We start from the raw sequence: 12,412 nt of genomic DNA, 5'->3' as shown, positions 1-12,412 counted from the left end.
CACTGCAGCCTCGATCTGCTGGGCTCAGGTGATCCTTCTGCCTCAGCCATCCAAGTAGCTGGAACTACAGGCACGTGCTACCATGCCTGGCTTATTTTTTGATTTATTGTAGAGATGAGGTCTCACCAAGCTGCACAGACTGGTCTCAAACCCCTGGGCTCAGGCAACCCTCTCGCCTCGGCTTCCCAAAGTGCTGGGATTACAGGCTGGAGCCACTGCACCTGGCCAATAGCAATGGATTTTTTTTTTTGAGTTGGAGTCTCACACTGTCGCCCAGACTGGAATGCAGTGGCACGCACCCGGCCACCGCAGCCTCAACATGCTGGGCTCCGGCGATCCTTCCGCCTCAGCCTTCCAAGTAGCTGGAACTACAGGCATGTGCTACCATGCCTGGCTAATTTTTTGATTTACTGTAGAGATGAGGTCTCACCAAGTTGCCTAGGCAGGTCTTGAACCTGCGGGCTCAGGCAGTACACTCACCTCAGCCTCCCAAAGCATGGGATTACAGGCTAAGCCACCGAGCCTGGCTAGCAATGGATTTTTAAAGTGCTGTTGTACTTATGTATTGTTTGTGTATTGTGTTTCTGCTTTTTCTTTTTTTAATGTATAAGAGTACCAGGTGTTCCCCATTCTTGCCAGCATTTGGTATTTCAGATCCTTTCTTTTGGTCAGGTTTATGGAGGTGTGCCGTTCCATGAATTTTGACAGATACACACAATTTGTACCCACCATCACAGTTTGTCTCTGTGCTTTTGCATACAGAAACTTTAGCATGAGCCAAAGAATTTCACTTTTCCTGTCCTGCAAAGTTCAAGACTATCTGACTTTTGACCAGTATGGATTCCTGGCCATAGTCAAAAAGAGTCTTCCAGCTAAGCTGTATTTTCTTCATCCTTTGTTTTAATCCAAATGTGCTTGTTTTCAGTAGGACCTTGTCAAAGGTGGCAATATGTGTCCAGTGCACATCAACTTCCAACCATCTTTCTGCCGAGTCACCTAAAGTTCCACCACTCTATAGGCACGTGGTCTGAGTCTTCAAAACTAACAGTTTGAAACACTTTGCTGCAACAGAGCAGCAGGCTTGCCACCTCCCAGCAGACTGGATGGGTCCTCATTGCCTCCACACATTCTTAGCACAGCCAGTTCCATATTCTCAGATCTGACATTTGTGGCACTCTATTCCTGAAACCAAGTTTTGTTTAGTTAAGACTCTTAAAGTTGCAGAGTTCAGAAACCTATCCCAAACTGGCTGGGTTTGAATTTTAAAAAGAAAACTACTGGCTCCTATAATTGAGCTTTCCAGGTATTGGGACTTCTTTGGGCACAGCGGAGGGGCAGGGCTTCAGGAGTCCCCTTCTCTTAGCTCTGTTTCCTTCTGGTTTCATTCCCAGAAGAAATGGGATGCTGCTGGAAAAGTGGTCACAATCAGCCCCAGTGTCACGCCCTACCCAGGGCAAAGAGAAAGTCCTGCCCAGCTTGGGTTATGGGCCTAGTTCTGAGCCAGTCACTGCTGGAGGGATGCAGTGATCTGATTGGCCAGTCCTGTGTCACCCTTCTTTAAAATTCAAGTGGAGGTCAGCCACACCAGGACAGTATGCACTGACAGTTGAGGTGGACAGTTTTCTCCAAAGGAATTCTGACTACATACTAATAAATAAGCAAATAAAAATATGAGATGCCCAGTTAAATTTGCATTTCAGATAAATAGTGAATAATTTTTTTGGACACATGGTCTTAATCCCTAAACCAACAGATTCAGACACTCTGCCACCATTTAAAACTTAGCAGACTTACAGACTTCCCAGCCCAAGTGAGAGGGTCCTTGCTGCCCCCACCCCTTCCTAGTATAGCTGAATCCATACCATCCCCCCACACTCTAGGCTGTCGACCAGAGATACAAACTCAGCAGGGTTCCCCTCCATCTTGGTAGGCCCTTTGGGAAATCTACTAAAAATTTGTTTGTTGTCTATCTGAAATTAAGTGTAATTTATATGAAATACAATTTAATATAAATGAAGTACAGGATACCCAGTTAAACTTCAAATTTAGCTGGGCTCGGTGTCTCAGCCTGTAATCCCGCGCCTTTGGGAGGCTGAGGTGAGTGGATTGCCTGAGCCCGTGGGTTCGAGACCCGCCTGAGCAACTTGGCGAGACCTCATCTCTACAATAAATAAAAAAATCAGCCGGGCGTGTTAGCGCATGCTTATAATTCTGGCTACTTGGAAGGCTGAGGCGGAAGGATCGCCAGAGCCTAGCATGTCGAGGCTGCGGTGGCCGGGAGCGTGCCACTGCACTCCAGTCTGGGCAACTGAGTGAAACTCCAACTTAGAAAAAAAAAAACAAAAAAGAACTTTCAAATTTAACTGAACACCCTATATTTTACATGGCAGCCTTAGTTACCAGTAAAATAACCAACTAACCTTAGACAGGCCAAGATAGCAGATTCCCCTGTATTGACCCATTTTTTTTTTTTTTGAGTTGGAGTCTCACTCCATTGCCCAGGCTGGACTGCAGTGGTACGCTCACTGTCACCCCAGCGTTGACCTGCTGGGCTCAGGCAATCCTTCCGCCTCAACCTTCCAAGTAGCCAGAACTACAGGCGCATGCTACCATGCTCTGCTAATTTTTTAGTCTGTTGTAGAGATGAGGTCTTGCCACGTTGTCCAGGCTGTTCTCAAACTTGTGGGGTCAGGCAATCCCCTCACCTTGGCCTCTCAAAGTGCTGGAATTACAGGCTTGAGCCACCATGCTCTGCTGTTCCATTGTTTTAAAGTAGAAAGAGCACTGAACTAGAAGTCAGATACCAATTTGGCAGGTGACCTTGGGTGAGTCACACAACTTTGTCCCAGTTTTCTCAGTAATAAGGGTGAGCCACAGAGCTCTCCCCTGCCTCCCTCAGGCTGATGTGAGGAGCAGATGAGGTAGCCACTGGCCCAGTGCTTGGAATGAAGATGAAGCTCCAGATAGAATAGGGACAGGGGGGCATCCTTCTGTGGGGATAGGCTCTCCCATGTGCTGTTCTATCCAAGAGGACCACTTCCCTTTTTTTTGAGTCAGGGTCTGTCACCCAGGATGGAGTGCAGTGGCATGATCATAACTCATGGCACCCTCTACCCCCTGGGCTCAGGCGATCCTTCCACCTCAGCCTCCTGAGTAACTGGGACTACAGGCACGTGCCACCACATCCAACTAATTTTTCTGACTTTTGTGGGATGAAGTCTTACTGTGTTACCCAGGCTGGTCTTGAACTCCTGGGTTCAAGCAGTCCTCCCACCTCAGCCTCCCGAAGTGCTAGGATGGTAAATGTAAACCACCATACCTGGCCTTTCTCTCTCTCTCTCTCTCTCTCTCTCTCTCTCTCTTTTTGAGTTGAGGTCTTACTCTGTCACCCAGGCTGGAGTACAGTGGCACGATCACGGCTCTCCTCAGCCATGACCTCCTGGGCTCAGGCAGTCCTTTCACTTCAGCTTTCCAAGTAGCTGGGACTACAGGTATGCACCACCACACTTGGCTAATTTAAAACTTTTTTTCTTTTTTTTGGTAGAGATGAAGTCTTGCCCAGGCTAGTCTCAAACTCTTGACCTCAAATAGTCTTCCCACCTCAGCTTCCCAAAGTGCTGGGATTACAGTAGTGAGCTACTGCACCTGGCTTGCCTATTTTATTTTTTTATTTTATTTATTTATTTATTTTTTTGAGTTGGAGTCTCACTCTGTCGCCCAGACTGGAGTGCAGTGGCTGCTCCCGGCCACTGCAGCCTCGACCTGCTCTTTTCAGACTTGCTAGCACAAAGACACAATCCGTAAGACTGATGTGAGCCGGGCTCGGTGGCTCAGCCTGTAATCTCATGCCTTTGGGAGGCTGAGGTGAGTGGATTGCCTGAGCCCGCGGGTTCGAGACCCGCCTGGGCAGCGAGACCCGCCTGGGCAGCGAGACCTCATCTCTACAATAAATAAATCAGCTGGGCCTGGTAACGCATGCCTGTAATTCCAGCTACTCAGAAGGCTGAGGTGGAAGGATCACCGGAGCCCAGCAGGCGAGGCTGCGGTGGCCAGGAGCAGCCACTGCACTCCAGTCTGGGTGACCGAGTGAGACTCCAACTCAAAAAAAAAAAAAAAAAAAAAAAAGACTGATGTGATTTTGTGTGACCCAGGACCAGCCTTCCAGACTGCTGGTTTTGTTTTGAGCCTGACAGCATAAAGCAAGCTTCATCGTATCGAGGTTCCAGACTCAAGGATTCAGACACAGGTTCAGAAAACCTGCAATTTGTCAGGTTGTGTCAGAACCCCATCTGCAGGGCTGGGCATTGGCCATATACAGAATAGTTACATAGTTACCACTGTTTGTGGAAAAGGGGGTTTATTTAAATAAATTCAACTGCTTGCTTGCACAGCATCAAGAACCTTTGAAAGGATACTTAAGAAACTGGGCATGTGGGCCACCTTTCAGGAAATGGACACAGTAGCTGGGCCAAGGGTGGGAGCAGGACTTCCCGTTTACTGCTTTTTAATTTTTTTTTTTTGAGTTGGAGTCTAACTCTGTCGCCCAGACTGGAGTGAAGTGGCCGCTCCCGGCCACCGCAGCCTTGACTTGCTGGGCTCCGGCGATCCTTCCGCCTCAGCCTTCCAAGTAGCTGGAACTACAGGCGCGCGCTACCACGCCCGGCTCATTTTTGATTTATTGTAGAGATGAGGTCTTGCCAAGTTGCCCAGGCGGGTCTCGAACCCTTGGGCTCAGGCAATCCACTCACCTCAGCCTCCCAAAGCATGGGATTACAGTCTGAGCCACCGAGTCCGGCTGCTTTTTAATTTTGAGCCATGAGAATGTATTCACTATTCAAGAGAACAAATTAAAACTTGTAACAAAAAAAAAAAGATAAGAGAGTATGCAAAGCAAACATGGTTTCTAACCAAAAGGAATTTTTGACAAAGACCCTTTAGGCATGATCTGATTACAAAGGATCCTTTCCACCAGTGATCTGTAGGGCGCCCTGATCCTCTCCCACCCAAGAAAGGCAGGCTGCTTCAGGGATATTCCATGCTGTGATGGACCTTGCTTGGGACCAGTGGCCAACAGAGCCAGAGACTCAGGCACAGCTGCATTTGCTTCCCATGGGAGGGAAAATGCAAACAGTGCAGGATGGTGTGTTTAGGGGAGTGGAGGCCGAATCCATGTGGGATTTCATTGGAGGCTCCCTCCACCACGCTCAGCTCCTGTGGTTTTTGTACATGACTGCCTGTAGTCATTTTTCAACGAACAGAAAAGTTGAAATAGTACAGTTAATAACAGCATGCCAATGACGAGTCTCAGCGATGGTTAGCTTTGGCCATATTTGCTTCAGTGTGTCTTTCATATTATACATATGTATCTGTATTTGTGTGATTAGCAAGGTTATAAATATGGCACTTCACTCCTAAACACTTGAGTATTTTCTAAAAATAAAGACATTCCCTATTATCATGATCATATCCAAGAACATTTACCATTTTCCTAGGGTATCTAAAACCCAGTCCGTACTCAGATTTCCCCATGATTCTGCTTTGAAATGGTTTTTGTAATTGGGTGGTCCCCGTTGTGGGATCCAGACAAGGAATTTAGAGCAGCCCCCACTTGTTTTTTCAATTAATTTTTTAGAGACCAAGTCTGTTTCCCTGTCTCTGTTATTTCCTCATGGTTTCATGTGCTGTTATTTTCTATTTCTTGCAAACCAGAAGCTAGTTCTAAGGGCTTGCTTCACTTCAGGTTGAATTCCTGCAGATTTCAACGAGGGCGTAGCTTAGCTTAGGGTCAGGGACCTGACACATGGTATATCAAGTATCATCATATTACTAATATTGGCACTTAATAATGGTCAATTAACAACCAGTAGCAGTGGCCATAATAGTGGCCAGCACCCATTGCGCAGCCTTCAGTGACAGCCCTGTGCTTGGCACGTTGCGTGTGGATTTCATTTGGGCCTCACAACCCTGTGGAATGTAGGTATCAATACTCTCAGTGTACTCATGAGGCAGTGGAGGCTCGGAGAGGTCAGACCAGTTGAAGATCTTGACCCATGAGCTGTGCTGACTCCAGAATTCCTTCTCTTGGGTTCTTGCAACCGACTGAATAATAATAGCAAACACTCATGTAGTACCTGCCACATGCCAGGAAGAGTTTTAAGGACAGCTCTGTGAGGACTGTCTTGAGATAAGGACACTAAGGCACAGAGAGGTTAAGTAACCTGCCTGAAATCACACAACTTGGGAGTGTTAGAGCTGGGATTCAGACCCTGGCATTGTCTCCAGAGTTTTGTTGTTTAGCCAAAAAGAGATTTATTAAAGGCTATTAGGAAGCTCGCGAATCTTTTAGAGGGCCAGGGATCAGTCTTGGAGTCCGAGCGGCTGGGAACAGCGCCCAGATCACACTAATCCAGGCAACCCAGAACAGCCGGTGGCTTCCACCATGGGGTAGCAGAAACATCATGCAGGAAATTCTCTAGTCATGGGAATGTGTTCACAGACGGCACCCCCGAAGAGCAGTGCAAAAGGTTTCAGGACACAGGTTAACTTTGGAAATGTGTGGAGACTGTTGAAATAGCATACCATGCTCTGATCCTCTTGCCCTCAGGCGGCTACATCCCACGCCAGGTACAGACCTGGCTGAAGCAGTATAGAGCCTCAGAAACCGGCACCATCCCAGCAATGGAGAGGCTCATTGAGTGGCTGCCGCTCCATCTCCCCAGCCAGCAGAGGACCACGGTGGTACATGGAGACTTCAGGTGGGCATGGCTGCAGGAGGGCTGGAAAATGATGTATGTTCGACGGGGAAATTAGCAATTGGTCTTGGGCCAGTTTACCCCTGGGAATTACTCCCAGGACAAAGTACCACCCTGCACATGGCCTCCTCAGGCAAAGTTTCTCAGCTTGGCACAATGGCGTCTCAGGTTGGACAGTTCTTTGTTGTGGGGGCTACCTATGCATTGTGGGATAGCCCTAGGTGCCAGTAGCACATGTCCCCCAAACTGTGACGACCAAACATGTCTGCAGACATTGTCCAGTATCCCCAGGAAGGGAGCATTCCTCTCCACTGAGAACCACTGTTTGAAGGCAAGGCCAAGCGAGGCGGCTCTCACCTCTCATGAGGGCAGGGGATGGATGATCTCACCGGGTGTGGAGAAAAAGAGAATGGACAGGGTCTTCTTGGGACACGCGATGAGTTGAGTGGCTAAAATGGGAACCTCGGTGCCTGGCACCTGGCAGGAACTTCCATCTCTTGTGTGAAAACTGCTCATTAGGCCCTTTCTTGTAGAGGCGCTTTTCTAGTGTCTTCTATATCCCAGCAGCACCTGGAGGCCTGCTTTTGACACACACACACATGCCTTACTTGGGCCCCTGATCCATTTGGTTGTCTCCTTGCCCATCCTGGGGTACTATACCTTTGATGAAACAAGGCTAGACAGCGAAAGCTAATTTTAAAGACATTTCTTTGCTCTTCAAATTTGATTGGCCTTTTTTTCCCAACTTGACCTATGTCACTTATTTCTAGCTCCTACCTTCAGCCACCTTTGGGGATCCCCTGAATCTAAGAACGAACAGCTGGTCTTTCTCTGTCATGTGGGCATCCCCGGAAGGATGATGCTTCTCCTTACATCAGTTTCTCACCGAATGAACCAAGTGATTTCCCCAAAAGCCTTGCACTTGGCATGCAGTGGGGCTGTGTTGGCTCTCTCTCCCATCTCCTCCCTCCACGTGGGACTCTGGAGCACTCTCCTGACAGCACTCTCCTTGCCAGCTATTGCCGCCCATTTGGCAGGTGGCCTTTGTGTCACCAGCTTTATAAAAGCTGCGTGTGGACCTTATCTCTACCTCTCCTCCAGTGTCCACAGATGTGATTACGCGCAAAGCAGGCGGGAGACATCCAGAGCCTCCTCCCTTAACTGTAATGGAGTGTCATGGTCAATAGAATGATGCTTTCAGGAGAGGCATCCTCCGACGTTAGAGAGCATGCTACTGCTTATTGATCAGCACTTACAACCAGAGATATTGCCATCTGTTGATGGAAGGAAGGGCATTTCTAGCTCATGGAGTGAGTCAGTGGTGGTGGGAACATAAACTGGTACAACTGCCTTGAAAAGGAGCAGCCAGAAGATGGGAATATGCTGTATCCCATAATTCCTCTTCTAGAGACACATTCGCAGCTGTGCACCAGAAGACTCAGGCAGAGATGTTCTTGATGCTTGTCATCATAATACATAATAAATAAACCATGGCTTGGCCATACATTTGAGATCTATTCAGTGGGTAAAATAAGCCAACTTGCTGTATATAAATTGTCACAAATAAACCTCAAAAAGATTATGCTGGGTAGAAATAGGTAGATTCCAAGCCGGGCTCGGTGGCTCAGCCTGTAATCCCGCACCTTTGGGAGGCTGAGGTGAGTGGATTGCCTGAGCCCGCGGGTTCAAGACCCGCCTGGGCAGTGAGACCTCATCTCTGCAATAAATAAAAAAATCAGCCAGGCATGGTAGCGCGTGCCTGTAATTCCGGCTACTTGGAAGTCTGAGGTGGAAGGATTGCCGGAGCCTAGCTGGTGAGGCTGCGGTGGCCGGGAGCGGCCACTGCACTCTAGTCTGGGCGACCGAGTAAGACTCCAACTCAAAAAAAAAAAGAAATAGGTAGATTCCAGAAGGATCTATATAGTATGACATCATTTATGTACATTTAAAAAGAATCGAAAGATACTATAAATGGTTTATTGGTACATGCATAGATCAATCAGAGAAATATAAAAATGTCTGAAATGCATGTTTGCCAACTTCAGAATAGCAATTCTCTTTGAGGAAGGAGGTAGGGGAAGAGAATGAAGGTCATTTACTAAATCTGTAAAGGTTTATGTATATATATATATATATATTTTAAAAATATAAGCAAATATAACAAAGAAGCAGGTGTAATATCTATTAAGTCTGGAAGATGGGCACATGCGTTCTGTTATGTGATTTTCTGTATTTTTCTACTTGATCATTAATTTTTCTTTAAAATCAAGCATGCATCTGGGAAAACTCTGGCAGGAAAGAGGACTCAAAGAGGCCATTTGAAGAGAGTTTAACACAGAGGGGTAGCATGGTTTAGAGGAAGCCCTGAAGACTATCGTGGAACTCCAGGGTCAATAGCAGGGGGCCTTATTATCACCCCTAGATCTGACGGTCATTATTTTGCTCACAAATCCTTTCAGTCTGTGGACAAGACAGCTTGTTTCAACTGGGTAGCTCTCAGGCTAGGGCTGGAGTCATCTGAAGGCTGGCTGGCCTGTTGGTCCTGGGCAGAGGAGACATGAATAGCTGGGCTTCTTAGGCCTCTATCTCCCCATGATCTCCAGCATGGCGGCTCCTGGATAGCTGGGTTTCTTTTTTTTTTTTTTTCTGAGTTGGAGTCTCACTCTGTCGCCCAGACTGGAGTGCAGTGGCCGCTCCCGGCTCCCGCAGCCTCGACCTGCTGGGCTCCGGCGATCCTTCCGCCTCAGCCTTTCCAAGTAGCCGGAATTACAAGCGCGTGCTACCACGCCCAGCTAATTTTTTGATTTTATTGTAGAGATGAGGTCTCGCCTGCCCAGGCAGGTCTCGAACCCGCGGGCTCAGGCAATCCACTCACCCCAGCCTCCCAAAGGCGCGGGATTACAGGCTGAGTGACCGAGCCCGGCTAGCTGGGTTTCTTATCTGGTGGCTGAGGACTCCAAAGTTGTGTGTTGAGCGAGAGAGCGAGTGTAAGCACGAGTGAGTGCACACGTTCATGCGCCAGCCAGACAGCCAGCCAGCTTGGTGGAAGCTTATTCCCTTTTCTGACCTAGGCTAGTCTTGGGAACCTTCAGCATCACTTCTCACCTGCATTCCATTTGTTAAAAGCAGGGTGCTTCGAGGGGCAGAGAATTAGACTCTACCTTTCGTAGGAGGAGTGTCAAGGAATTTGTAAGCCTCTTTAAAATTCTCACAGGGAGGGAGTAGTTACCTGAACCCAGCAAGGGGAGCCCTATGAGGAGGGCTGCAGCCACTCCTCAGCTGTTGAGACAGGGAGCTGGGGAACACCTAGCCAGGCCCCTTCTCGTCTCCAGCCTCTGCCTGACTGAGTTCAGCTGGCAGATAGAGGGCAAGGGAGCCCTCGGAAGATGCGACCCATGGAGCTCAGGCTCCCAACACAGAGAGGGCCGAGGCTGGGGAGCCAATTGGTGGGACAAATGGTGCAGCGTCACCCTGTGGTCAGTTTTCTTAGAGCTGTCTTTTCATTCCTTCTGGGACTTTCTAGGCTTGACAACCTGCTGTTTCATCCAGAAAAGCCGGAGGTGCTCGCTGTCCTAGACTGGGAGCTTTCTACCTTGGGAGACCCCCTGGCTGATGTGGCCCATAGCTGCCTGGCTCACTACCTGCCGTCCAGTTTTCCGATACTAAGAGGTAGGGTCTGCGGCTGGGGCGAAGACAGGGACAAGCCAGTGCCACTCTGAAAGCATTGGCAGGGACATGAAAGTGAAGTCCTGGTGATTTTGGTAAAAACTTAACTGGAATGTGCATTAGTTTGTTTTTTGTTGCTATTAAAAATAACTGAGCCTGGGTAATTTTTAAAAATTTTATTTTATTATTTTATTTTATTTTTTTGAGTCAGAGTCTCAATGTGACACCCAGGCTGGAGTGCAGTGGCACACTAATAGCCACCACAGCCTCAACCTGCTGGGCTTAGTTGATCCTTCCACTTCATCCTTCCAAGTAGCTGGAACCACAGGCGTGTGCCACTGTGCCCAGCTAATTTTTTGACTTATTGTAGAGATGGGGTCTCACCAAATTGCCCAGGCTGGTCTTGAACCCCTGAGCTCAGGCAATCCTCTTGCTTCTGCTTCCCAAAGTGCTGGAATTATAGGTAGTGAGCTACCATGCCTGGCTAGATCCTGGGTAATTTATAAAGAAGGGAGGTTGATTTGGCTCTTGGTGACTTTACAAGAAGCTTGGCACCCCCATCTACCTCTGGGAAGGCCTCAGGAAACTTCCCATCATGGCAGAAGGGGAAGGGGAACAGGTGTGTCACATGGCAAGGAGGGAGCAAGAGAGAAGGGAGGAGTGCAGCTCTTTTAAACAGCCAGCTCCTGTGTGAACCAATAGAGGCAGAACTCATTCATTACTGGGAGAACAGCACCAAGCCATCCATGAGAGATCCACCCCCATGACCCAGACACCACCCACCAGGCCCGCCTTCAACCTTAGGAATCATATTTCAACGTGAGATTTGGAGAGAACAACATCCAAACTCTATCAGAATGTATGCCTAGCACATTGGAGGAAATGCACTTGGGATGCTTAAGTGAAGAGTAGGTCTATGTGGGCACCTCCTGTGCTCCTAACAGCTAACTTCTGTTTAATTTGTTACATTACGGGACTGCATTCGTGCTCTCCTCTGTTTTAAAAAAGAAAAAAAAGTATGTTTATTGTAAAAATACTGGAACCCATGGCTAGCAGCAACAACAACAGTTAAAATCATTAGTAGTCCCAGAGATAACCATTTGGTGACATTTCAGTATCTTTGTCATCTTTTCTTCTATGTGTCTGCATACATTTTTTAAAACAAAAATGTGATTATACGATTTTGTGACCCCTTTTTTTCACTTAATTATATACTTTGGTCATGCTTTCATGCCATTAAGTACTTCTTCTACAGCTTTTTTTTCTTTTTTGAGTTGGAGTCTCTCTCTGTCACCCAGGCTGGAGTGCAGTGGCACTCTCATGTCCACCACACCCTCGACCTGCTGGGCTTAGGAGATCCTTCCACCTCAGCCTTCCAAGTAGCTAGAACTACAGACACACGCCACCACGCCCAGCTAATTTTTTTATTTATTGTAGAGACAGGATCTCCCCAAGTTGCCCAGCCTGGTTTCAAACCCCTGGGCTCAGGCAGTCCTCTCACCTCGCCTCCCAAAGTGCTGGGATTGCAGACTGAGCGACCGTACCCAGCCTACAGCTTAATTTTTAACGAGAGCATAGAATTTTATTGTGTAGAATTAGCTTAAGACATTTTGTTTAATTCTTATTTGTATATTTGATTTGCTTCTAATTTTTTTTTTTTTTTTGACTTGGAGTCTTGCTCTGTCGCCCAGACTGGAGTGCAGTGACATGCTCCCGGCCACCACAGCCTCGACCTGCTGGGCTCTGGTGAGTCTTCCGTCTCAGCCTTCCAAGTAGCCGGAACTACAGGCACGTGCTACCACGCCCGGCTAATTTTTGATTTATTGTAGAGACGAGGTCTCACCAAGTTGCCTGGGCAGGTCTTGAACCCGTGGGCTCAGGCGATCCACTTGCCTCAGCCTCCCGAAATGCTGGGATTATAGGCTGAGCCACCGGGCCCGGCCTGCTTCTAATTTTTTAATATTACCTGTCCCCCCACGCCTACAAGAAAGACA

General features: G+C 47.9%; 1 protein-coding gene across 1 annotated transcript in view; it reads left to right on the top strand.

Annotated features, from left to right (window-relative positions):
- The window catches only part of ACAD10 (acyl-CoA dehydrogenase family member 10), a 54,406-nt gene that overhangs the window by 25,511 nt on the left and 16,483 nt on the right, over positions 1–12,412 (top strand). Inside the window, exons 9-10 of the mRNA XM_008070253.2 lie at positions 6,605–6,755; positions 10,276–10,421. Of these exons, the coding sequence (XP_008068444.1) occupies positions 6,605–6,755; positions 10,276–10,421 (297 nt within the window). The remainder of the gene's footprint in view (positions 1–6,604; positions 6,756–10,275; positions 10,422–12,412) is intronic.

The sequence above is a fragment of the Carlito syrichta genome, unplaced genomic scaffold, assembly GCF_000164805.1.
Source record: "Carlito syrichta isolate Samal-C Ts95f unplaced genomic scaffold, Tarsius_syrichta-2.0.1 Scaffold313233, whole genome shotgun sequence".
In the NCBI taxonomy this organism is placed as follows: Eukaryota; Metazoa; Chordata; class Mammalia; order Primates; family Tarsiidae; genus Carlito; species Carlito syrichta.
Note: the sequence above shows the minus strand (reverse complement) of the source record. Positions and strands in the feature narration are given on the sequence as shown.